Source organism: Thermobia domestica, chromosome 1, assembly GCF_964235325.1.
Source record: "Thermobia domestica chromosome 1, izTheDome1.hap1.1, whole genome shotgun sequence".
NCBI classification, from domain to species: Eukaryota; Metazoa; Arthropoda; class Insecta; order Zygentoma; family Lepismatidae; genus Thermobia; species Thermobia domestica.
The window spans coordinates 244,117,514-244,144,737 of record NC_137454.1 but is presented as its reverse complement, the minus strand read 5'-3'; the positions used below and the strand labels follow the sequence as shown (position 1 = coordinate 244,144,737).

At 36.3% G+C, this 27,224-nt stretch overlaps 1 protein-coding gene and 2 non-coding genes across 3 annotated transcripts in view; 1 reads left to right on the top strand and 2 right to left on the bottom strand.

Moving 5' to 3' along the window:
• Positions 1–1,537: 1,537 nt before the first annotated feature.
• Positions 1,538–1,610, top strand: TRNAF-GAA (transfer RNA phenylalanine (anticodon GAA)). The gene has a single exon. It is a non-coding gene; the product is annotated as a tRNA-Phe (tRNA).
• Positions 1,611–2,358: 748 nt separating this feature from the next.
• On the bottom strand, positions 2,359–2,431 carry TRNAF-GAA (transfer RNA phenylalanine (anticodon GAA)). Its single transcript has one exon. It is a non-coding gene; the product is annotated as a tRNA-Phe (tRNA).
• A 1,516-nt stretch (positions 2,432–3,947) lies between these two features.
• Positions 3,948–27,224, bottom strand: part of LOC145694933 (small ribosomal subunit protein uS11A) — a 34,910-nt gene continuing 11,633 nt past the window's right edge. Inside the window, exons 2-4 of the mRNA XM_081771716.1 lie at positions 15,889–16,046; positions 11,603–11,690; positions 3,948–4,230 (exon numbers count right to left, since the gene is read on the bottom strand). Of these exons, the coding sequence (XP_081627842.1) occupies positions 4,012–4,230; positions 11,603–11,690; positions 15,889–16,037 (456 nt within the window). The 5' untranslated portion in view covers positions 16,038–16,046 and the 3' untranslated portion in view covers positions 3,948–4,011. The remainder of the gene's footprint in view (positions 4,231–11,602; positions 11,691–15,888; positions 16,047–27,224) is intronic.

The following is a 27,224-nucleotide window of genomic DNA, read 5'->3' as shown; positions in this document are numbered from 1 at the left end:
TATTATAGATTATAATCTATACGTATCACCAATTCATGGGAAGCAATTGCCTCCCTCTCAAGACACAAATGACGCCACTGTTCAGAACCCACATGAGTCTTGCTAGCGCACCTGATTTGTTCCATCATTTCGATTCTTTCCATCATAATCGATAGCCTGTGCTTTACCGCTAATCGCAACATACTCTTTATTATTGTTGTTGTTGTTTTAAAATAATAATAATAAAGAGTATGTTGTAGGCAACATAATTGTATTGTATATTGTGTAGAGCATATTTGTAGGCAACGGCGCAAATCTGTCTAAATCTTATTTTCTTTTTAAGTGATGTTCAAAATAATTATGAAGTTGAAAAATAAGGTGTGGAGGATCAGGGGAATAGAGTTGTCTTCAACATTGGGAGACGAGCAGATTTAAGGCTTATTATGGGGACATCAATTTCATCTCTCGAGTTGGGGATATATAACCTCGATGTTGACGTCCCCATTAATCCCTTACTCATTCATTCCTTCATTCATTCATCAATTTCATTTCACTTTCTTTTGTGGCAATCGGGCAAAAATCATCACATTTCTCCTAAAATAATAATAATAATAATAAAATCGGATTATTGGGGGAGACAGTCCCTCCTGTTCCAAGATTCGAGGGAATATGTCCCCTCCGGGATTTGCAACAGTGTCTGTTAGAGAGGTCTGCACGGGCCGGAATTTTTAGCTCGGGCCCAGCCCGGTCCGTGAATTTATAATGGGAGGCCCGACCCGAGTCCGAAATATGTTTAAGCATTTAGGCCCGAGCCCGGCTCGAGCTCCTATGATAATCAAATGAGCCCGAAGTAAGCCCGAATTACAGAAATTTAATAATTGACGCAAAATTGTATTTGTATTTACGGCAATTAGAGGTTTAGTTTTGCAATTATGCTTTAACAGTTCTCCAGAAAGAACGGTCCAATAAATATCTTTGTACAGAATATTTACAAAGTTAGGCCCGAGAAATATGGTTGTATATTTGAAAATTTACTGCCCGAGCCCGGCCCGGGCCAGAAGTGATATAAGCTATATTTTGTAGCCCCGAGTCCAGCACGCGGGTTTGGCCCAAGCGCGTACAGACCTCTAGTGCCTGTAGGTTTCTAATGGGGCGTTTACACTTAGTCGATTTGCGTTCGATTCAGTTGAATTGACGTCACTTTCAACTTAATCGACCGTGTAAACGGGACTTCAACTTAATCGCTTGTTGATTGAAGGCGACTAATCGACTGGCAACTGAATTAAAAGACTTTCTATTTTCTGTGGTTGAAATAATTGAACACATCCATCAATCTGATTCGGCCTAGTTGCTTCGATTTAGTGGCAAATGCAGCGAGTCGATTTAGTCGTGCGACTAAATCGAATAAGTATAAACGCCCCATAAGTCTCTGTGCTGTTCTATCAACTAAAGGAAGTGACTTATCATTTATTTACATTTCTACCTCAGTATTACGTCACTAGGCCGTTACGCTATCTGGCGACATGAGACGGAAAGAACAATAACGTTGAACTCGGCAGCCGAAATAGCTCAGCTGGGAGAGCGTTAGACTGAAGATCTAAAGGTCCCTGGTTCGATCCCGGGTTTCGGCAAGAAATTATTTTTCATATCATTAAGGACTTTTTCTTTTAATGTTTCCGAATCATCTCAAAACCGACATAATGGGTTCCTTCTGAGTTAAAAAAAAAAAAAAACTAATTTTTGAAATCCTTTAAGCTTACAGAAAACTCATGTTGCAAATGTAAAATTACTGTAGATCATTTTATACATTTAATTTATTTTAATTAAAATAATCACTTTTCATATTTTTTTTGCCAGGGGCGGATCCAGGACGGACTTCTGGGGGGGGGCGGTGGGTTGTAATACTGGTACTTAGAGCTACTTTTAAGAGCGTCAAACTCGGGAATGGGTTTTATTTATATATACAATTAAAAAAAGTTCCTTCTTCTGGGGGGAAGCATCGCCCCTCCCCTGGATCCGCCCCTGGTTTTTGCTGGTTGTGAGGAAATGAAGCTTTCTGGTTTCCGCTTTCTGATTAAATTTTCCACCAAACACTCTTAAGTCCATCAATCTGAGCTACGCACCATTGGTGGCTAGCGAACTATACTACTTTTAAGTGGTACACACGACTTCTGTAAAATTATGGGAAAATATTGTCTTATTTGAGGAAAAAAAAAGTAATGAAAGAAAATGAAATATGGCCGACACCTCGACAGCCACGTGATTTCGACGTGGAGTAAAAGTAAATGAAGTTTAACATCCATTTCAGTGCATAAAATGGAAAATAATCTTGAATTCAAAGATATGATAATAACTTCACTAATATAAGAAAGAAATTATTGCCGAAACCCGGGATCGAACCAGGGACCTTTAGATCTTCAGTCTAACGCCCTCCCAGCTGAGCTATTTCGGCGACAGCGTACTTTCCTATTATTCTTCTTATCTCTTGTAGACAGATAGTCTGACGGAGTAGTGACGTAATGAAATTGGCATCTTTAATCTTTAATGTCTTCATTCCAAAACTATCTTTAGAGACTTAGGCATATTTCTTTTCACTAAACTATTGCAATGGAAAACAATGCGTTAAGTTCTACCCACTGCATATATATCAATCTTTACCCTCTTCAATACTCTTTGTTTAAAGGAGCATGTTAAGTGAATGGAAAACGTAACAGTGTTGTTGCTAATAAGAAAGCTGAAGACGTTACAAATGCTAATTTCATTAGCCACTACTCCGTCACACTACGTACCAGTACGAGATAATAAAGTCATATAAAGTCTCTATTGTGTATATTTGAAGTGGTTGCTCTGGGATTTGGCTATGAAGTGATGCTGCGCCAATTTGCCATTTTATTCCTACCAAAATCTCAATGAAGTCGTCTGTATCTTTAATCATTGTATCCATTTGGGTTCTGTCAGTTTGAGTCCATTATTTGTACTTGGGACAGACATTCCATGTGTACTTGGGACAGACCAATGAAATGGCAAAATCTGACCTGACGATCTTAGATTTTTTAAAAATTGGTGCACAGCTTTACTACAGTGGGAGATGAAAAAACCCCAAATATTACCTCTCTCCTCCTAAAAGTGTCTCCATACAGGGTGTTCAAAAATGTCAAAAAATGGTTAATATGTGTACTAGAGACGTAAAACAAACACCATTGGAAAGCTTAAAGATTGCTCTACAAGTTGTACTATATTGAAAAACCTGTAAAATAAAAAATAACACTTCAAATTCAGATTTGAATGTTCAATTTCGTATAGAAATGTCCCTCTGAATTTGTTCAAGATTGTCCAGGTTGTAGTCTCATATGTGTACTAAAACATCACAAAGTTGCATTTTGGGCACTCAATGGGATCCAATTCAACATAAACCAAGTATTGACCATGTGCATCTGGTTCAGATCGATAACCATTTGCCTGGAGCTATTTACCTGCAGCATCAAAGGAATTTATATTCAATTTCATTTGTTTCTTGATATATTCATTTGAATTTACATAATTATCCACATTTCGAGTTATTTAGAGAAGTGTTAACGTTTCCAAACAGTACTTAATACAGGTCATTATTCCTGTTAGTCAGTATGGATGTTTCTAAATTTATATTATTCTAAATTTATATAAATATAAATAAAATTTTGATCCACCATCGGCCGACGATTTAGGCTGGGGTTATTATTCTATAACCTAAGTAGCAATAGCTTTTCTATATTAGTGATATATCTATTAATAATAATAATAATAATAATAATAATATAGGTCGTTGATAACACAACCTGACCTTTACAACCAGTAAGTCGACGACTATCTGTAAGTACATTCGACAGAAATGTCTCAATTTGACTACATTACTTACTTATTAATGAATGCTATAAAATACACGTATTACTATTATTGTTGTTGTATAAGGTTCGTGGAGCAAAAACACATTTTCAATGTTTGTAAGAAGATTTAATTTTCGCGAAGATATACAACCATTTTACAATATACTCTTTACAATCTGCGACCTCGTCTGCCACCCTTCCTACGCGTAGAATCCGATGGAATAGGAGTTACGTCTTCAATTCGGCCTATCTTCATCTGTGATCGAGCAAGAGCTCGGAGTGCAGATTGTGCTCCTGGGCCAGGAGTTTTAGTTTTATTACCACCTGTAGCACGAAGTTTGATGTGCAAAGCAGTGATACCCAACGATTTGCATTTCTCAGCTACATCCTAAAAGTAAAATTAAAATATATGTATTTAGTAAAAAGTATAATAAAAATATATGTATTTAGTAAACTGTTTTTCTTTTACATTACATAAAAATTGAACACGTGTGTTATTGTTTGAAAATTTTAGTGCAGATTTAACTATGTACTAGCTAAATCCGTGTAGAGCCTTTTCCTTTTAATCTCTCTCTCAGTGTTGCATGCCATGTTATAAAGACACAGACCTGCCTTTGAAGAGAGAGCAATCATATTTCGTAGACTATATCTATACGAAGACAGCGAACATATGTACATTTTTACAGGAGAGCAAATTACAACTTTTTGAATTACAAGCTTAAAATACGTTCAGTACACTGGAAAAGAAATATATCTATCTATATATCTATATCTATCTATCTATCTATCTATCTATCTATCTATCTATATATATATATATATATATATATATATATATATATATATATATATATATATATATATATTGCTAAATAGGGAATTTTTAATTAAGCCATTACCAACTTTTTTCAGCATATCGATGTGTTACCAGTTACTGAAGCGAAATCAGAAAATGGCCAAAAAGTGACATTATCATATTTTGATATTCTTGTATAGATGTTATTCACAAGATTCACTAGGTTGTCATTTGATTTCCTGTAAAAATGTGCGTATCATGTTTTGTCATCTCGTATACATATAATGTTAGTATATACGTATCATATAATGTTCATATACACAACGAAACCTACACTTACAGTTATGGGGATACGTTCTCAGCGAAAACTAATGTTTAATTAAAGAAAAAAAAAAAAAACAATTTCAAACTTTCCGATGTAGATAATTAAAAAATCTGCAATAAACAGTACCTGTTCAGCATGAAAGCCGAATTCGTTCTGGCTGAGTAACGAAAAACTGTGACAAATGTACACCCTCATTAACTGTTCATTTTATTCTTGAGGAGGAACGGAAATTCTCGAACAAGACGGCAAGCGAAAACAATTCTTTTTGGTCAGGATCTTATTCTTTCATTACGTCTACAAGATCTACATTAAGAGGTAACTACTGCTCTATGTACCCTATGGTGGGATTATACTTCCTAAAATTAGGAATATTAGTTCTTTCCTGTTTCCGTTTCAGTCATGAAGCGGTGGGGTATAAGCTTCAACGGCACAACACTACTCCATTTTTGTGAAGAGGTGAAGACATCGGTTACCATGTACCAAACCATACTAGACCTTCTAACGGAATTCTGAACCCGCGCACAGACGGTCAACATAGGAATGATTGCGGGCTAACGTTCCACACACTTCATCTCTGCATCAGATTGACCCTCTAGAAGCCTGAATCTGAACCCACCCGCCTACAAACTAATCAGTGCTTCAATTGGCTAGTTCCAGTGAATAACCGGCTAAGTCGACTATTTTTGAAAATTGATATTTTACAGGTATAAGCTTCTTTTGGTGAGTTTTACATTGTGTAGAAGCTTCTATAGTGAATTCATAAAATGGAGAAAGTTACAGCATTTTGCATAACCATTTGTCAAAATTAACCAGGTAACTGCTGTAAAATTTACCTTTAAACTGCTCTCCTGTAAAACTTACTTCTCCTGACTTAGCCGGTTATTCTCTGGAACCAGCCAATTAATGGCCTGCAAGAAGGGCCATCCTAATGGTGAACTCTCTGAAGCACGTCAGACTCCGAGCCTGCATCCAAGTTCAGGGTAGACATTTTGAGAACTGCCGTGATGAAACTACCAGTTTAAAAGCATATGCAATCTAGTAGTGAAAGGTATATGCCCAACCGTTTTTCACTGATTTGCGGAATTTTAACGCGGCCGACGAAATTCCACAGTTGAGCATCGCTCTGGACGCCCTAACACAGCAGTACGGATGAAAATTTTGCAACAGCAAGAAATCTTGTGAAAGAGGATCGCCATATCATATACAAGGAAATTCAGTTAACTTTAAAAGACGATCAGATGCAGCCTGGTCAATAGTAAAAGATTATCTCGGCTTTTCCAAGTTTTGCTGCCGCTGGGCCCAATATGTGCTTACGCCTGAATAAGATGATGATCGTATTGAGTGGTGCAGTTATATGCTTATAAAGTTTTGCACGGGCAAAGTAAAGATGTTTATAATATCGTCACAAGTGACGACACACGGTATACAACTATGACCCCGGTACAAAACAGCACTTGATAAAATGGAGTTTTCACAATGAAATTCCCTCTTCGAAAGTTAAACGAGCACCGAGCGTGGGTTAAGTTATGGTATTTTTTTCTAAGACCGCTCATGTAGCAACTTAGATGATCGACGTACAGTGACAGCAGAGCGGTACGTTACTTATCGCCTTCCGAGTCTTTCAAGCTTAGATCTCCCCACCTGAAGTCTCCACTGTCTCACTTTCATCATAACACACAGCCACACGGCAGTGATTTCTACAGGAAAGTGGCATACGTATTCTACCGCATTCATTTTATTCTCCGGATTTAGCTCCGTAAGACTTCGGTTCTTCTTAGAACTCAAGAAAAAAAATTGAGGATGCCGCTTTCAAACAAGTGAAGAGCCTGCACACCGTATAATAATAAAATTTCTGACATTCAAAAAAATAAATAAATAAAAATAAAGATTTAAAAAATAAAAAAATATTTGACTCGTGCTTTTAAGAAAGCAAAAGTGTATTGATGTTTTATACAAATAAATTGATTTTTTACATAGAATCTAAAACCTTTCGGCATGCCCTAATACAGGGGTAGAAAAAAATGTAAAAACACTTAATACAGGACACGTAAGTTTGGCCCTCCACTGTACAACGCGTGTTGTGGTTGCCGATCGTTTTTTGTTTTCAATGTGTCATGTGGACCTTCCTCTTCCGTCAGCAGTAACCCGTTCACCTGTGAGTGTCGTGGTGTGAAAGTGGTGCAGTAAAATGGGCGACCTGACAGACTTCCCAAGAGGCATGACCGTTGGTGCCCGTCTGGTTGGAGCTTCAGTGGCAACAGTGGCGAACATTGTGGGGGTATCGAAAGGCACTGTGTCCAATGTCACGAGGGCATACACAATTCATGGGCAAACGACGTGTGCAAAGCACAACAGTAGTCGAAAGACAATCCTATCAGATAGGGACCGGAGTTCATTAAAAGACCACTGCAATGAAAATTACGGTTTCAACGAAAACAGTGCGACGGGAAATTCATAAAATGCATGGCAGGGCCGCTATCTTCAAGAACCTGGTCACAGCAGTAAATGCGAAGAGGCGTATCCAGTGGTGCAAGGACCACAAGACGTGGACTCATGAGAACTGGAAACACGTAATGTGGTCCGATGAATCGATCTTCACCTTGTTTCCAACAACCGGTCGTCTTTACGTATGGAGAACACCGTCGCAGGCCTATGATACAGACTGTCTGCTCCCAACTGTAAAGCATGGGGGTGGTTCTGTTACAGTATGGGCAGTGATATCGTAGTTTTCCGCAAGTCCCATCATAGCGCTGCACGGACAAATGCTGAGGCGTATGAGGCCATTTTGGGGGGACCAGGTTCTACCCATGGCCCAAATGGTGACAGCATCTACCAAGATGATTTGGCACCCTGTCACGCTGCAAAAACGGTGAAATCATGGTTTGAGGAGCAGGAGCTATCACACCTCCCCTGGGGACCACAATTACCAGATCTGAACATCATTGAGCCATTGTGGTCTGGACCAGGAGCTATCACACCTCCCCTGAGTTTCACAATCACCAGATATGAACATCATTAAGCCATTGTGGTCTGAGTTAGAAAGGCGCGTTCGGTCTCATTACCCTCCACCAGCATCCCTTAAGGAATTGGAGCATGTTTTGGAGGAACAATGGTACAAAATTCCACACACCACGATTCAGGAGCTGTATACGTCCATTCCACGTCGGATCCAAGCTGTTTTAGACGCAAAAGGAGGCCCCACACCATACATTTTTTTTTTTGTCTAACCAACCCCTGTATATAATAGTAGCTGAAATACCCGTTCTTCGCACGGGGAGAATAGGTGTATGGGTAATACTGAATCCCCATCCTTCTAAGGATAAGTACTTCAACGAAAGTGTAATGATAATAATCCATAAGATACCAATTTTTTTGACAACTTTTGAAACATCTTAGAACACAAACTTTAGTCAAACTGATAAGAAAAAAAAAAAACACTTTGACCTACATATTGTTTCAAATATTATTTCAAATGGTCAGCTGTTTACCCGATCTTGAAAACTATGGATTCGACACTATTTCCGGTGATTTTGGATATTTTATTTTTCACCCTTTCTCACCTACTGTGCTAATGGGAGTTGAACAGCCACGAAGTGTCAGTATTCATTTTAGCGATTCGAATTTAGGTACAACGCTAACATGTGTCGCTTTCGATTATTTTTGTGTGTCACATCCTTCCGACCCCACCTAGGGGAGTGCTACGGAATCTTTCTTATACTGGGGGCTGAACTTGGACTTAACGCCGTCGGAAGTGTCAGTATTCATATCAGTGACCCGGAAAATTATTTATTTCACATTAACATAACTCGTTCTTATTATTTTCACACAGCTCCTCTCTATTCTACTCCTAGTAGAGCTAGGGATGTCTTACGCAACAGCAATTTTTCTCAGATTTTAGATTATACGTGTACCAGGTTTGGCAGAAATAACTCTTAAGCGTTTCAGAGTTACGGTGAAGCATACACACACAATAGCTCTTGATATGTACAGATGTAATGGCATTGCCCATCACAAAATAAGGAACTACTAGAATAAATAACGACAAGCAACGCCTTCGGCATTGCCTCTGTAAATTCCTGGGCCAACTGACATGTCCCTTTCTGCCTAAGCTTGAGCTTAAATGTCGTCGGGAGGCACCTAACAAGAAAGCAATCAGAAAATAGCAATCGATGTCAACAGTAATTTACGTCATCTCAGACATTTTATTTTTTACTCTTTCTCGCCCCTATTAAATGGGGACTGAATTTAGGCTTTAACGGTGTCTGGAGTGTGACTACTCAACTCAGCAATCCGTAAACTACGGATCTGGCACTATATATAGTTTCCTTTCGATTATTTTTTGTATACCACTCCCATTACACTTCCTAGGGGATGCAAATGAGTACTAAACGTGAACTTAAAACTGCATCGGAAATATCAACATTCATCTCAGCAACCACAGAAACTAAGAATTAAAAACTAATATCGATATTATATATATATATATATATTTTTTTTTTTAAATATTCTTACACGTTTCCCCCTTCCCATACACCTTAGAGGTACTAGGGTATCTTACCCACAATAGGAGCTTAACTTGAACTTAAATGGCACCAATACTGTCACCAATTAACTTAGAGACGTTGAAAACTGTTGATTCGACACTAATATCGACTGTTTTCGACTATTTTTACACGACACCATTTAAACTTCGGATGCTAACGGGTGCGGCCTCTCAAGTTCCCACAGAATTCTGTAAACTGTTTACCCTAACAAAAGTTCGTTAATTTTTCCATACTTTCGTAACCCCACTAGTTTAGTTAGATATGTATAAAATGTGGCGGCCTAGAAAACGTGCGTGATCAAATATGAACATATTGGCTACGCAATATGGAATTATACGTAAACATTCGTATGATATAGACTAACAGCTGTTGAGGAGTTTCCACGTTCAACTTCAAAGGCTGTCATTAGATCCTGATAAAATTTATATGGAACTTGTAAGAAAGCATACTCTGAAACTAAAAAGTAATCATTAAAATCAGTACATCTGTGTTGAAGTTATGCGTGAGTATTAAGATAATGAAGTCACTTACTTATGATACTAACATTATCAACCGTTCAGGAGTTGCATGGGCTAGCTCCAATGACTATCATCAGATCTTAATGAAATTTACAACTTTACGAAACCCCAGTGAGAACATACTTCAAACAAAGAGTAAATCAACAAAATTGGTGATCGAAATTATGAGTGATCCCACACACAATTATGGCATGAACACTGTCAGCCATTAAGATGATTCATAATCCATCTCCGAAGATTATAGATAAATCCTCATGAAAATTAAAAGTTTCTTCCTCACGGAAGTAATTTGCTCTTCAATTACATATATATATATATATATTTCCCGGTTACCTCCGGGCTTCATGATAAACTCCCAGGTGTCAAGCAGAGCGTCCTATGACATATACATATATGTTACTTTCAGGATAAATTTTTCCCTATATTATGTATACACATTTCCCCTCCTTTATTATTCATTTACTCTCTTGCAACCTACTCATCTCATTGATTTTATCTTCCTTATTTAACTCCGTCTATTTTCAGAATTCTATCACCTGACCATACATTCCAACAAGCAGCCCACCACATTTCTCAACATCTTGTCAATTTCTCTGAACTTCCTGCCGTCTATTTTACTTCTGGTAAGCGTTTAGCGAAAGTATTATAATGTACTTCTCACGGAACAGTGAACACTGAATATGAATTACAACAACAAAGGGGGTTTCTTGAACAGTGATGCAAAGACTCAAGAAAAAACAAAAACTATTTTTCCCCGTGGCATTTTGCCTGAGAAATTTTGGTCTTTACATGTTTAGTGGTAACAATGTGTTCCACCTTGGTTTTCCATTATAACAAAAAAGCATTTTGAAGAGAAAATTCTGAAGGAAAAAAAATAAAGAAAAAAAGAAAATCGATCATATGACAGAACAGGGAAAGTACAAATCCGTGAACATATTCTAGTTCCAACGAATTGTTTATTAACTTATTAGGTTAACCGGCACCGACAAAAACCTATTACTACAAAGTTTAATAGTGTTAGCAAATAACTGTTCTGAAAATGTAGTCTATTTCGTAGAACAAAATTATCATTTAAAATTTACCAATAAACTATATAACTACAGTACTATTACTACTAAACTTGAAATATATTATGTATATACATAAAGCCTAAAATATATATATGACGCACTTTCTTACTTGTAGAATTCATTACAGGAAAATGAAGGTGGTACTTGAACAACAGTCGTAAAGATAAAAAGTCAAAAAAGCGAAAATTCCTTTTTTTTTTCTTTCTTTTCTTTCTTCACAAAGCCAAAAGCATTTTGCAGCCGTACTCTTCAATGGCGGGAGACGTACAAATTGTCCCGCTTATTGGTCGCTCTATCAATAGAGTAACCATTAACATGACCAGTTGTCCATATAGAACACACATTCGAAAGAGGAAAATCGGAATTCAGGTCGCTGTTAGGTCTCTATTATTCCATCGCATAGCTACATCTTTTACATGTTAACTTGTACAAAAATAGCTTATTTACTCTTAACTACACACCGAAGTCATTCGCAAATGATGAATTTATTAATAACAGAAAACCTACCTGAGCCGCCAACATAGCAGCATAAGGAGATGCTTCATCTCTGTCAGCCTTTACTTTCATTCCACCAGTGACTCGGGCGATCGTTTCCCTGAAATATTAAACACAACACTTATGAATTGTTTACAAATGCATCCATGATTTATCCTCTATAATGCGTAAAGCTGTTTGACCATTTTAGTGCCTATGAAACTATGCAACAGTTTCTAAGCGTGGAGGGATCAATTATTCTCCTCTCTCTTGTTACAAAACATGTAATAATAACTGTACATGCTTGCCTTTTCTGAGAGGAAATCTAGAAAATGTGCTCACTAATTCTGATTTATTCAACTATTTGTCAGGGGAAGAAAAATACAATATTACTCTATCAAAATGATATTACCGAAATCAAAACCTCAGACTGCGTGAATACACGATTTTTTTTTTTTAACCATGTGCTTCTCTCTCTCTCTCTCTCTCTCTCTCTCTCTGCAGGTCCCCCAGCTGTCGAAGCAGCAAAGAAATGAGAACGGAGATACGTTTTGAACAAATCTTTAAAGTTGAGAACCGCGTGACAGGGAAGGACGTTTTTTCGACTTGATTTTATTTTCAGTTTAGCGACCCTTTCAACAGCAAGGCTATGAGACGTAGACCTACAGCTTAATGTGGAATTCGAACCACATGAGCTTCCGCCGAGAATAGAATCCGGAGCTTCCACGCCAAAGACGCGTATGCTAACCGCTTAGCCACGACGGAGCTCCAGGGGACGATGGTACATGAGATAAGGATAACAGGATGGAGATACACCCGATATAGGTAATGTGCATCAGTCCAGCCGCCTAGTGCTGTCTTTAATACCGTTTAGGATACTGAAATTCTGGTATTGATGGATCTCAATTATCATGGCGAAACAAACTTTTCCTAAATCATGAACACTACCATTTATCAAGGTATCCACATATGTGCCACCGGTTCCTAGTTCAACCCCAACTCCCGCCAAGTGGACAAACACCGTATACATGGGATTTTTTTCGGAGTTCTTCCCTTTCGTCATGCCCATTATCAGGCATCTCATGATCACAGTCTCCCTTAGCCTAGGTGCATAAACGTGACATAGAATTATTTATTAAACAAAAAAAAAAAAAAAAAAACGCACAAAGCATCCGTAAAGCTTCATCCATGTTTCGTGAGACACTTTTGCACCATTGGTACTCACTTGTATTTCGATTTCTAGAAAGTAGACAATTTTATAGAGTAACAAAGAGGTGAGTCATTCCATATAATATATAGAACAGGAATAAAATCCCTTATTATACTCAGGATTTAAATCCCTGAGCCAGTCGTCATGACTGAAGATTCCTTTAGTTTCCCTCAAAACACACTAGACAAATACTTTTAACTGAACATTCCTCAAAACACACTAGACCAGCGTTCCCCAACCGGTGTGCCGTAAATGGATCGCTGGTGTGCCGCGAGGAAATCGAAACAAAATTATTAATTCTATAGCAATAAAATTGTAAGACATAAGGGAAAACGTACATTTGCGTTTCACATTACTATGATCATCATCTATTAAACCACAACTTTAAGTTTCATACAGTTTACTCTTCTGTACATTTTTAATGTTCAAAAAACTATTTGTTATCATTGTTATGACCATTATTGCTTCTTTATTATTACAGACTATTTCGTCACTTGAAATTTTAAAATATCATTCGATCCTTTCGACAAAAAATGCATACAAATTACCTACATTTGTGTTTTAAAAGTAAGAGATTTGTTTGTTCGTTCGTTATTTATTGACCTTCCTTCTTAGTGAAAGGTTGGATACTTTTCGAAAAAGAAAGCGTATTTTTAAAAACCTGAGTCCAATACTACATTGTAATTGTTTTCTATTTTTAAATTAGAATGAAAAATAAGCATAATGATTCACCATGGGGAAGAAACAATGTTCGAGTTTTCTTGTTTGTGAGAAGATCAGTAATCAAAGAAAAAAAAAATACCACTATATTTTATATTTACAAAATAATAATGTCTCTGTGTGCCGCGAGAATTCAAGTTACACTCACAGTGTGCCGCAAGTTCAGAAAGGTTGGGAAACGCTGCACTAGACAAATACTTTTAAGTTCAGGAGGCACGGACCTAAAAAAAAAAAAAAAAAAAAAAAAACTTTTATCCAATCCAATTAAATGAGGTTTTAAAATTCTTATTTCCAAGTTGCCAATTTGCTTTCTAACAATATATTTCACGATTAAAGAGCAAGTCTCTTTATAACATACGATAATTGTACTATACTCCACCAATTGATTGTCGCTAGCATTGGGAAGCTAGAGGTATATGTTTGGTAATTTCCCTTTCGATTAATTAACTGATACATGGAGAAAGACATTTTATTATTTGTCTATACTAATACGCGAGTATGTACTAAAACACTCAAAACTTTTGGGCTGGGGAAAATTTCACCAACCCTGGAGTGTAGGAAGAGTAGTTTTGCAAAAGGAACTACTTTATTTTATAAAATATTCCCTACCTATAGCCAGGTAAGGAAAAATAGATATATGGTCTAAGAAGTTAATTCTGAACGTAAAATTTCTTGACTTTTCCAGCATGATAGGAACCCTATTTACGCTACTAATATCTGAGCCGTAGTTCCCACTTAGGATTTCAGATTTCACTATATTTCTGTCCTCCCTGTGGCCATGTATGCGTGCCTTTAAAATGAAGATCGGAAATTACTGTTACATAGTGTTGTTTTGTGTCTAGTCCTGTAAAATAAAAACAACTCCGAGTATTCCGAAAACAAAATATCTCAATTCAACACTTGCAAGTTTTGCATTCCAATTACTTTCATAGAACTAAAGGCTGCTTTTTGTAAACTGCTATTACACCTTACTGAATACTGCTTAACTGAATAATTTTACAAAGGGAGTTAGTGGTAAGTAACGTTGAATTTAAACGTAAAATCTATTCACAAAAAGCAGTCTTAATTTCTATGAAAGTGATTGGATACAAAACTTACAACTGTTGAATTGACACAGTGTTTGTTTCTGGAATGCTTGGGTCTATTTACCTTTTACAGGACTAGGAACAAAACAAAAAGTGATATTCCGGCTTATATTTATAGGCACGTGTACATGCTCACAGAGAGGGCCCAAATATAGTAAAAAGTGGAATCCCAAGTGGGAGCACCAGTTTGGGTACAAGGTATGATTTTAACTATCAGATTTAGAAATAAATTATTTTTTAATCGGCCTCCATCACCCTCCTTTTAATTTCTTCAATACAATGTAAGCTTACCTTATTATTGTAAATATCTTACTTAAATTGTCTCTATCTGCATTACAATAAAACACAATTACCAAACAATAATTATACTAACGTTATCTTTATTGAACACAAAACAAGTAAATATATTATAATTTAACCTATCTCTTATCTACAACCACGAAACCTAACTTACTTTTCTCTTCTGTAGCACTTGAAATTTTTATTTAACTTGCTCTTTCAAAGACTGAAGTTTTAATATCTTTCGATGCGCTCCACGCTTCTTTAAATCTAATGATTCCTTTTTCAAGCCTATTTCTTACATTTTTAAATATGTTTTGATTCTCTGAGGGGTTCGACGTATCTGTTGAGAGCACCAAAAACGATTTTTTCTGTAAAATATAGCAGATTTCCCTTACTTTCAGCATATTTTGAAGTATCTCTCTACCATTACCTGACTTTTCAGTGTGAACAACGCATGAGCTTCATATATCCTGTTTGAAAAGCATAATGTGAGTGTTTCTACTATTACAGGAATAAATATTTCTTTTGGGTATTTGTACACCTAATACGCAACTAGAAGTTCCTAATTTATAAATCATCTTTATGGTTGCATTGTATCAATACGTTTGATATAGAAATATTGGAAATGCCGTAAATTTTTCCTCCAATCCTCGAAGTATAGATGAGATGTAAGTTATGTTTGGACTTTGCTCCCATGTAAAACATTAGTTTCGCTCCAAAACATGACGAACTGAAATTTTACTTTTGAAGAAATTTTGAATGGTTTTGTGGTTAAAATGTTACATTCTCGATATCGATATTATTACTCAAAACTTCTACTAAATGCTATGGCTTTTCTAAGGATTTTTGTTAAGCAGTGCTCTGGCAATATTGATTAATTAATAAATATAATAATAATAAAAACAATAGCAATTTACGAGTGACAGCATCTCTAATGAAGTTTCATCAATACATCGCAAATTGTACCACTGTACACTTTGCAATTTTCACACAGAATATAAATAATAAACAAAAATACATACCGTCCAGATAAATCCGTGACATGAACAAAAGTATCATTGAAGCTAGCAAATATGTGTGCAACACCAAAAACAATTTCGCCTTCTCTTACTTGTGGGCCCAATGAAACTTGGGCTTGTTCCTGCTGCTGCTTCCCCTTCCTCGGAGCCATAGTCTAATTCTGAAAGATAATAGTGTTATTACTATAATAAAACTTAACAGCAACAATTACAGGCAATCATTTAACAGAGACGGTTACGTTTTCATATTTAATTTATGTAAAGAAAACATATTAAAGAAATTCAAAATGCTACATTACATACTCGTGTATTTCATATTACACTCCCATCATAAATTATAATGAATACATTGGGCCCGCTTAACAAGACGCCTTTGGTGCGAGCCCTCCAAGGTTTGATTCCCGGTGGGGGCACTCGGTCGAAAAGTGTAACAGCTTTTCCAGGCCAGCTATCTTGAACGAGATTTTCCTCATTCACACCATACAAATGCCGAGACGATACCTAACATACAGGCCTTTTCCGCAGTGTGTGCTCACAGAAGGACGTCATCCCTCAAACGTGACGGGTTTAAGGCTATAGACGCCGGTAATGCCAAGAAATATGTATTAAAAAAATAATATAATGAAATAGACTGGTGTTACTTAGTATTAGAAGGAATACTTCAAAGCCGTAGTCACAATTAATACAAGATTGAATGCACCACACATGTGACTACAAATGTATGAGTCATTTGCTCCTTTCAAACTTTAGATAGAAGTACTTTTGTTACTACAGCAGTAAACTGTATATAACAAAATAAAATTTAACGTCCATTTGTGAGCGACACATCAACCGGGTCCAATAATCACTATTCCACATATTTTTATTTCCCATAACTGGCATAATGCAGCGGAAGATATTTGATTTCTAAATTTTCATTTTACAAGAATATAATGACGGGTACTCGTTCGCTCTACTGCATGTTATAATTATTTTTAAAAATACGTCACACTATTTCGTGTTCACAGTACACAATGTCAATACACAGGGTGTTTCAAAACACGAACAACGTTTGGGAGGTGGTTCCCGACACCAAGATAAGACAAAAAGTATACATCAATCTGGGTGCACAAATGCTTCCTTTCGGATTTATAGGCTGCCGAAAACATGAAAAAAATGAATTTTAAAGGTCCATAGCTCCAAAACTATGGGACCTACCGTAATCGGGTCAAGACTTCACTTAGAAGCTAGTATGTTCCCTACTTAAACATCCAAGTTTCAGAATCCTGTGGTACTTCCCCAACAATTTTTATAGAGGTAGTTGGTGAGTGCTTCAAGTTATATTCCCGTAGCCAAACCCCCTCTATAAAAATTGTAGCGTGAGTACCTTAAGATTCTGAAACATGCATTTATGGATACCGCACATATTAGTTCCTAAGTGAAGTCTTGACCCGACTACTGCAGTTCCCATAGTTTTGGAGCTATGGGCCCTTATAGTTCATTTTTTCATGTCTTCGGCAGCCTGTAATTCCGGAAGGAAGAATTTGTGCGCCCAGGTTGGTCTATACTTTTTGTCTTGGTGTCAGGAATCAGCTCCCAAACGTTGTCGGAGTTGTTTTGAAACACCCTGCATATTGACATTGTTTACAGTGAACACGAAATAGTGAGATGAAAAATAGTGATATATAAGTACTTCGCTGCACTAGAATCCCCTTCTTTTGAAAGTTTTATTACTGTGAAAAACGAAGAATTTTATGAAGGCTATAATTATGTGCTGGTTTGCAGAAATCTTACAGAAACTTTGTGAAAGTGCTGTTATAAACTTAAATCTACGAATTAACATTTTAAGCATTATATCATGTAAACGGCTGACGATGGGAGTTCCATTTGAAAATTTCGACAATCATTAAATAAGAGATGCATACCAAGGTTAGTCCAAGTGAATATCACGTAAACATTTGGCTATGTTTTGAGTAATTTCTCGGAAAGTTAAAAGACGTATTTAATCATAGAAGCTTAACGTATAATTAACGTTCTAATAGGATCTTCATACAGCGGTTGTCAAAAGCGAGCATATTTCTACGAACGACGAGAAATTATACCTTTTTAAAGATCTTCTGCGTAAGCTGTTTACGGCAATAAGACTTTCAAAAGACAATGGGTGATATCAATAAAAATAAGTAACTACTCCTGAGAAGTCCTGCTCGAGAATCGGAGTAACTACACCTGGAGTAATCTCCTCCCTCAATTTTGTATCAATAAAACAAGCCACTACTCAGGTCTAGTCTGCTCCAGATTTATGAACGTTTACTCGCGCTTCCTCTGCACGTAGCACTGAGTCGTATCAATAAAAGAAGTAGTTACTCATTTCTCCCATCCGTCGCGTGGTCATTTCGTTGTTTTTAACTTATGGCGTAATATCCTAAACGCCATGGAAGGGACAAGTAGCAACGACAGTTTCAATTAAAGTGCATTTGTGGATATTATAAAAGTTCCAGTGGTACTTTCAAAGTCACAGTTACCAGAAAGTAAACGAAGGAAAGCCGAAGCTTTGAAGGCAATTACAGTGAAATGCAACGAAATATCAAATACATCTACAAATGAGAGACAAATCCAAAAGAGAATCTTTAATATCCGAGCGAGCATTAAGAAAAAAAAAAACTAATTTGAAAAAGAAAACGGGAAACAAGAAAGTAATACTGAAACCACGGGAACGAACTTCTTGGAACTGATGTATGTTGATTGGAATCCAGCAATATCAAGATTAGCACGACAAGTGCATATCACGTGTTGTCCAAGGTCTTTGTAGATTGTTTGGCTTTAAGAACGAAATCAGACACTTGGTCCTTTTGTTTCCTTTTTTAAATAGTCCAGCCAGTCACGTCATAAAGCACATCCATCTGATTGCGTGTTCCACATCATACATGTCCCCTTTCACCTTGGCATAAAAAAATATACATCCTCATGTATACACTCTTCCTATCAGCGTTGAGTTGAGTTGAGTTGATTTTGAGTTTAATGTCCTTTTCAGTAGCGAGGCTATATGAGACGGGACCCACTGAGTAACTTGGAATCCGAACCATATGAACTCCCGCCGGGAATCGAACGCGGGTCTCTCATGCCAAAGGCATGTACGCTATCCGATTAGCCACGAAGGAGCTCTTCCTATTAGCGTATTCGTCTCCAAAATACTAGGTTTCTTTATTGCCACGTGTTTATAGTCAAGTGCTCCGATAGCACCGGAAATGTATGTTGTTCTTGCCACTCTGGCTTTGCTGTTTGAATATTACACACACCTCCGGAAACAATCAATTTTCAGATTTCGCAATAATCGCATCCATTACACTTGTAGTAGTCATAGACACAGTACTTTGAGCCACAACAGAATCCCCTGACATTCAATTCAGACCTGGAATCCCAGATCACTCACGTAAAGCAAGAAAACCCGCATCTTTTCGTCATTACGTAGTGCACCACCCCAAATTTCCGTTGATTCTCCTAAAAAATGTTGTGCTAACTACTTTACATTTTCTTTGATGAACCTATGTTTTTTGTAATCTCCATTTGCAACATTTCTATGCAATTTATAAGTTTTACTACATAGCAAAACAATCATATACTCTGCCATATTTCGCACGGAGTCACCTATTTAGCTTGCTCCACAAATTTGGAGAAGTTACTAGCATCACAGAAGAGTCTTGATTTTTATTGATATCAAACGCGGAGTAGTTATTCGGCTCGAGAATAGAGGTGTGGTTACTTCAAAAGGGCGGGGCTTCTCCGAGGTCAGCCGAGACGACTAGTGCTCAGTTCTCTTTTTATTGATACCAATGCGAGTAACTACTTCAAAATTGGGCGTAATGAGTAACTTCTTCGTTTTATTGATATCACCCAATGATTCTAGTGCAAGGAAATTACATGATCATTTTTTTTATCGTTGTTTAACATGGAAGAAACTGCGAAATTCTAAGGTGTGTCCAGATCTATTACGGAAGAAGTCAAGAAACACCGAAAAAAATTATTAAATATTAGGCGTACTAAACAACAGAAACAAATAATTATTGCTTAACTTGGCTTGCGGGAGCATTCTTACATTCTACAGAATCTCGATTAAGTTTATATTTTATGATTTTCTACTGTAAACACAAATATTCCGAGTCGAATTAGCATCTTGTTAAAACAAGTGGTTCTCAACTAAGCAACAAATGAAATTCGCATTAATTCTTTTTTCCTTAAAAATTAAGATTTTTAAGAGGGGGAAAAAAAGAAAACTTACGAAGAAGCACAAACCTGAAGTACTGCGTTCACAATACAGATAATTCTCATTTTAAATCTCTCGAACTTATTAAAACATTCATAAATCATTAATTTTTAAGTTTAACGTTGCATGATTAACACTGAAGCTATGAGAGACTGTGGTGATGAGACGAATGATAATGGCGGAAGTGGGAAAACCCTGAGGAAACCTACGCACACGGTGTTTGTTCACCACAAAGCCCACTTGATGGGAACTACGATAGACACCTTTTTTACGTTTTGTATATTAGACTGAGAAACAATTTTGGTATCTGGCACGCGGAAAGTGGGAGAGGGATACGCCGCATGAGAAATGACATTTTTGAACAAGTTGTCCTCTTTCTTTCTTGTTCTCAAAACAGTACGGTTTGATGCTAAAAGTGGCAATGAGCATGTGAGAAAGACAGGCGAAAAAACTTTAGTTAATACCTTTGCAGTTGTTTCACTTTTAGACTTCCAAATTATGCTATGCATAAGCACGGGAAAACTCACAGAACGGTTACATTCGTCTATATTTGTGGACAGGTACGGTAAGAGATATTAAAATTAAATCTTTCAGTTTAACGTCCCACTATTATGCCCTTTAGACTAAGGGAGACAGACGATAACTAAAGCAAGTGAATGATGGAAGAATTGGTGGAATGGCAAATTAAGAAAAAACAGCAGTATCCAGAGAAAACTCACGGACACGAGTAAGAGATATCGAGAAGCGGTCTCTTAGAATGGATTTAGGGTCCAAAGATAGATTCCATCTCCCATAACTTTGTATTCAAACCGGAAGAAAACAATCACTTACGGCTAAAACACTGATCACCATAGAGCAAAAGTGGTAACACTGTTTTCTGGAACCCATTGAGCATTCCAAGAATAAAACACACTTGCTGTTTAAATATTTAGCTTCACTGGACAGAATTGGCAAAAGATAGTGAGAAAATGACTTTCGGATTTGGATTCAACATTTGAAAAATAAGTTTCGTCAAACCGAAAATGGTGGGAAACTACAATTTCTGGTTTTAATACGATTTAGCACCGCAATGAATAAGTTTCGTCAATTATTTTATGCCTTTATTGCACCAGAAGTGGCAGTTATTTACTACTACTCTCTTTACTGATTTCCATAGAACAGAAAGGGAAAGAGCTAGCGAGAAATCATTTTCAGATTTAGATTCAGAGTCCCACGAATAAGTTTCACCTTGAGCTTTCAAACTGAAGCTGTAAAAATGAGAATCAAAGTAATTTGTAGCGATAAGAAGTCTCAGGAATTAGATTGCTGGAATTCATTGAGCAATACTAATGGTTCTACGTTAATCTACAACATTGCCACATGGTGAAATTTATAATTCCCTTTAGCGACTGAAGGAGAACCCGGAGGGTATATCATTATGTAACATTTTCGTTTTATTTTGGCATGTAGAATAGTGGTCTGTTGTCCGTGGGGGCCATTTTTAGAACACCCGAACGGGCCGGAGTTGCAAAAACTTGTCAATAGCATCCTGAGATTGCGAACCTGAAAACAGTCATTTTATTATTTTCAATCTTTCCAAAGATGATATAAAAGACAGCAGTGAAATTCTTCCGATTCCTCGAATTTTGTTTTCGAACGTAGTTAACAGTTTTTACAACTGGACTATTCAGTCAATAGGAAGAAAGCGTTCATCGTTAATACGATTCCGGGCCATGAGTGTGTTGGACTGCATCGTATCCTCACGTTTTAACATTTCCTCCCACAGTATCATTACACAGATTCCTTAGTAATCATTCACTTCCCTGTCTCCCTTAGCATAAAGGGCAGTAATATGAGAAGTGAAATTAAATATTTCAATTTATTCAGTCCCTACCTGGTAAAATTCAACATAAATAAATACACATACACCCCAGAAAAAAATACTAACGCATTATAAACCACTTACAATAAGAGAAGTGACTTATATTGTGCCTCCATGTTTATTACTTTAGTTGAACATTTCTTTCCTCTCTCGGAACGTCATCAGTACAATTTTCCTTACTGTGACTGGATCTTTACTTCTTTCTTTACATGTCCTACTGTAAAGTTCTGTTTTCTTTTAAAGAATAATTAATGCAGAGTATTTCGCATCTCATCAAAGCGAATAAGAAAAACCTTTTAAAAGCCTTCAAAAGTATTCCACAGAAGAGACTTTTTTTTTTTTTTTTTTAACAAGCAATCAAAACATTGAATTAAGGAAGAAGAATGGTTACGATACACAAACACACCAAAAAAAAAAGTTCAGCATGGATATATATATATATATATATATATATATATATATATATATATATATATATATATATATATATATATATATACCCTCATGAAAACTTTTGAGAAAACAGGCAATATACAGTGCCTGTTTTCGCATGTTTTGCTCAAGTGCTACAGGTGTTACGTGTAAAGTAAATGGTTTGGGACAGAAACAGGCTCTTATCCGGGAAATAACACCTGTTTTTTAATGTAATAATTCTTGTCCTGACATGAAATCAGATGTGTGCACTGTACATTGACTGATCAGTACCTGTGCGACGCGCATGTACATGCAATGTTCAGAAGAAAATGTTGCGGGCTGCAGGCATGTGCAGATCAGCGAATGTAAGTTCATGTGTAGCACGTGGTATTTAGTGAAAACGTGTCTGCGTATGCAATGGTACCAACACACACTGTACACCACCGATATTGTAAATATGTACATTTGCGTTCCAGGCCAGCCGGTATTTTAAATGTTGAACGAAAATTTTCTGCACATTACATATCAGGGTGGATTGATTTAAATCAGTCTGATTTAAATCACGATTTTAATCAAGATTTAAATCACTTGATTTTTTTAATAAAAATCGTTGATTTAAATCAAATTTCGAAATAAATTAATTTAAAGTGAAAATAAGTAAAATCCCGTTTCTGTTCTGTTATTTCGATTATGGAAGATAATATTCATAATACAATGAGACTCCAATGTACGTACAACACAGTATGAAAACGAGTATCATGCAGAGGATGATTAGGGAAAATCCCGTTTTGAACGGGTAACGGGAGAATCCTGCTTTCTTCTCTTCGTTACATAGGGTTTTTAAATCGTTAACTATTCCAACGGAGAAATCACCATCGACATTTAAGACAAAAATTCTTTTATGTCCACGTCTATTTGTTTGTTTCCAGATAATAGGGGCGTATTTAGAGGGGCCCGATCCCCTTTCCGAAACAATAAATAAATAAATAAAACTTTAGACGAAATTTATGTACTAAATACATAGAACGAAGTTCCTCGGGATCGTAATACGGCAAATTTTGGATGCGTTAAAATATCGAATAATACTTTTGATAAAGTGGATTCTTTCAAATATCTAGGATCAATATTTAAAACAGACTAAAACGATATCTACAAAGAAATTAAATGTCGACTAAAAGCAGAGAATTCGTGTTATTATTCAGTTCAAAATCTCTTGTCGTCACGAATTCTGTCCAGGAATTTGAAGATTAAAATATATATGCTTGTTGTTCTCAGGGTGTCTAGAAGGAAGCATAATCAAATTCCCTGAGTTTCCCTGACAAAATTATAATTTTCCCTGACTCTGTCATTCTTTTTTGCTTAGTAACTCATGAAAAGTAACTTATATTTAAATCATGAAAATGAAATCTTTCAGTTGTACGTCCTACGATTATGCCAGTTAGGCTAAAGGAGACGGTGATGATGAGTAATGAATGAAATGAAGAAAGCGGGAGGAAACGGGAGAACCCCGAGAAAACCCACGACCACGGTGTTTGTCCACCACAAAGTTCACACGGTGCAAGCTGGGATCGAACCAGGGAACCCAAGCACCAGAGGTGAACGCTCTACCAGTGAGCCACCGCGCCCCCAACTTATATTTAAAGTGAACTGTAATTTTTCACCATTGTTTATATGCTTATACAATGTTCTACAGACGTACAAACGAACCAATTCATTTACCTGTAATTTATGACTATTTTAGTGGCATTTCTTCACCCCTCACAGCCAGAGAAAGATTTTTTCCTGATACACAATGAAATTCCCTGACATTTTCCCTGACCCTGCAAATTCCCTGACTTTCCCTGACTGGTAGACATCCTGCTTCTGTATGGTTGTGAAACATGGTCGCTTACTATGAGGGAAGAACGTAGACTGAAAGTATTTGAGAACAAGATCCTGAGACGAATATTCAGACCCAAGAGAAGCGGGAATGTGGGAAACTTCATAACAAGGAACTACTTAATTTTTACGGTTTACCAAACATTGCTAGGGTCAGGAGACTCAGGTGGACAGGTCATGTAGCCAGGATGGAAGAAAATAGGAACACTTTCAAATTCTTAACTGGAAGACCAATCGGAAAACGACCATTAGGAAGATCTAGGCGCAGATGGGATGACAATATTAAGATGAATCTAGCAGAAATAGGAATACAAAATAGAAACTGGATCCAATTGGCTAAGGATAGAAGTCAGTGGAGAGTTTCCGTGAACGCGGCATTGAACCTCCGGGTTCCATAGGCCATAGAGTTAAACAGTTAATTTTGGGCGAAATTTATGTACTTTACATGTATTTCGTGCCGCTGGATAGTTTCGATGTTTTAAAAAATATACTCCTGCCAAATATCAGGAACTTTCGTGAAAAGAAGAGTGTTATGTTGATAAACGTTGCTGTACGTTTTTTCCTTAATGCTTAAGAAATATTGTTTCGGATTGAAATAGGTTAACGATTGAGGATTAATTCGAAATTAAACCAAAATACTTTCACTTAAATGGCATAATTGTCATTTAATATTAATTCCTTATGTTTTTTCTCCAGTTCGCGACTTGTATTATACGAGGAGAAAGATTTGATTTAAATCAAAAAAATCGATTTAAATCAAAAAAATCAACAAAAATGATTTTTATTAAAAAAATCATGATTTTTTTCCACCCTGTTACATATAATGTGTTCCGCTTTTTAACGTGATTTCAAATTTCATACCTGATGGTAACAAAAAGTTCAGGAGAAATTCCATTGACAAATTACACAATCGTTCCATCACCTTGGTCCTAAAATTCATAGTTTGCTAAGTGTTACATCTGCCAGTGGAATTAGTGTTTCTCCCAACATTCAAAAATTAATTAGAGACAATCACATAAAACAATAAATGAACGATATATTGTGGAAGTTCGTATCAATTATTAACGTGAATGATGGTGGTGTAAAAACTGTGAATTGACTAACTACAGGGACAATTATTAAGAGTAATTAAAAACAGAAATTAAGGTACGAAAACCCTGTATTAATTGTCCTTTAAAAGATAACAAAACTTACAACAGCGGATGCAAAAGTAAGGATTGCGTGAGATAATAATAATAATAATAATAATAATAATAATAATAATAATAATAATAATAATAATAATAATAAAGGTGCTAACGACGTTCCCAGAGAGGAAACAAATAATCAATTAAAAGTAATAAACATGAAGGCACAAGACAAACCTTTTTCCTTATAGATATGTGCCCTAAAGCTTCTCTAAATAAGTAATTACAATAATCAATATTTCACCACACAGTCTAATAATTTGGGATACAGAATGGCGAGAAAGACGTGCATTTCGTATTCGCTTTTATTTCACACAGAAATGTTTCCCTTTCGGCTGACAGAACCGTAGCAATGCAAAACACAGCTGCAATTCACAAAGAAAAACAATCATGATATTCGTAGTGTCAAAAATAAAAAGAGGGATACGTCCCTGCAAAGAAAACCAAATTTGTTTGACAGTGTTAGTGCCTTAAAACTACAAAAAAATTTCAAGGCGTGGAAATGTCAATTATTTAGTATTCCTCTCTTTGTTACACTAGTACGTAATAGAAATGTACGTACCTGTCTTTCCTGAGAGGAGCATCGGTAAACCAAACCTTTTAAAACGATTAACTTTCTAACTTCACAGTCCATGTTCATTGGAAAAATTATTCAAAAGATAAACTTCATTGATTTTGCCTGTACAGTTTCGTTCACTACTTCTATAGCCTTGTTCACCACGTTAAGTCACTCACATGATTAACGTTCAGTCATTCCAAGTCATTTTGCGTTTTCGATGCAATTTCAATTTTGGTGAACAAGGCCACAGAAAAGTAGTTGAAACCTCTTACAGATCAAATCAATGAAGTAAGTGCTCCACTAATCTCTTCAATAATTAGATTAAAATGCATCAATTATAGTGTTTAAGTAAATATTGTTTGGGAAGTTAGAAATATCGAACAGGTCACGTTATCAAATATCAATGGTTACGTCACGTTATATTGTGGAAAGTATAAATAAATAAATGTAGTAAATAAAAACAGCAAGCACCAAGTTCAGTTTTTTTTTTTTTTTTTTTTTTTTTTTTTTTTTTTTTTTTTTTTACATGCAATAGAATGCGTTGTGCCCTTTACACGTTGGCCAAACCCGAAAGAAACAAAGTTCCGGCATAACTACCCGCTGTTTTATCAACCAAGGCTTATGTAAACTTCATGAAACCCTAAATCGACTGAACAAACCTTTCTCTTGAAATGCATCTGTGGTCGAACTTCAACTTTCTTCTCTATGAAAGTCATCTAACTTATGCCCGAAATAGTATTTGGTGAATAAGTGGTAGAGTCGATGAAATCCACATTCTCAGAAAATATGCCGTTACAATGATGGCATTACATCTTCGGCAAGAAATTACTCAACAAACAAAGTACGGAAAGCATTGGCTACACAACTTTAATAGTATTTAGTAAATAATTATCAATGTCGTTATGTTCAGACATTTCAGACTGTATTTAAAAATAAACTATTAAACTATATGCTTTGCTCATTTTTTAACTCAGCACCCTGATTTCTATACCAAGCTATTTTTGTGCTACTGATAATTTTTTTGATCGACACTTTCCCTATAACATTTCTGGTCACAAAAACAGATTACCCTTCAAAGTTCTAAAAAATAAACCTAAATTCTCATGTCCCTCGGGTCTGTGCTTGCAAGGAAATTATTTTCCCTTCAAGTCTGCCACGGAGTAACGTTTGTAAATTTCTAGAAGAGACTAAAAGCGAAAC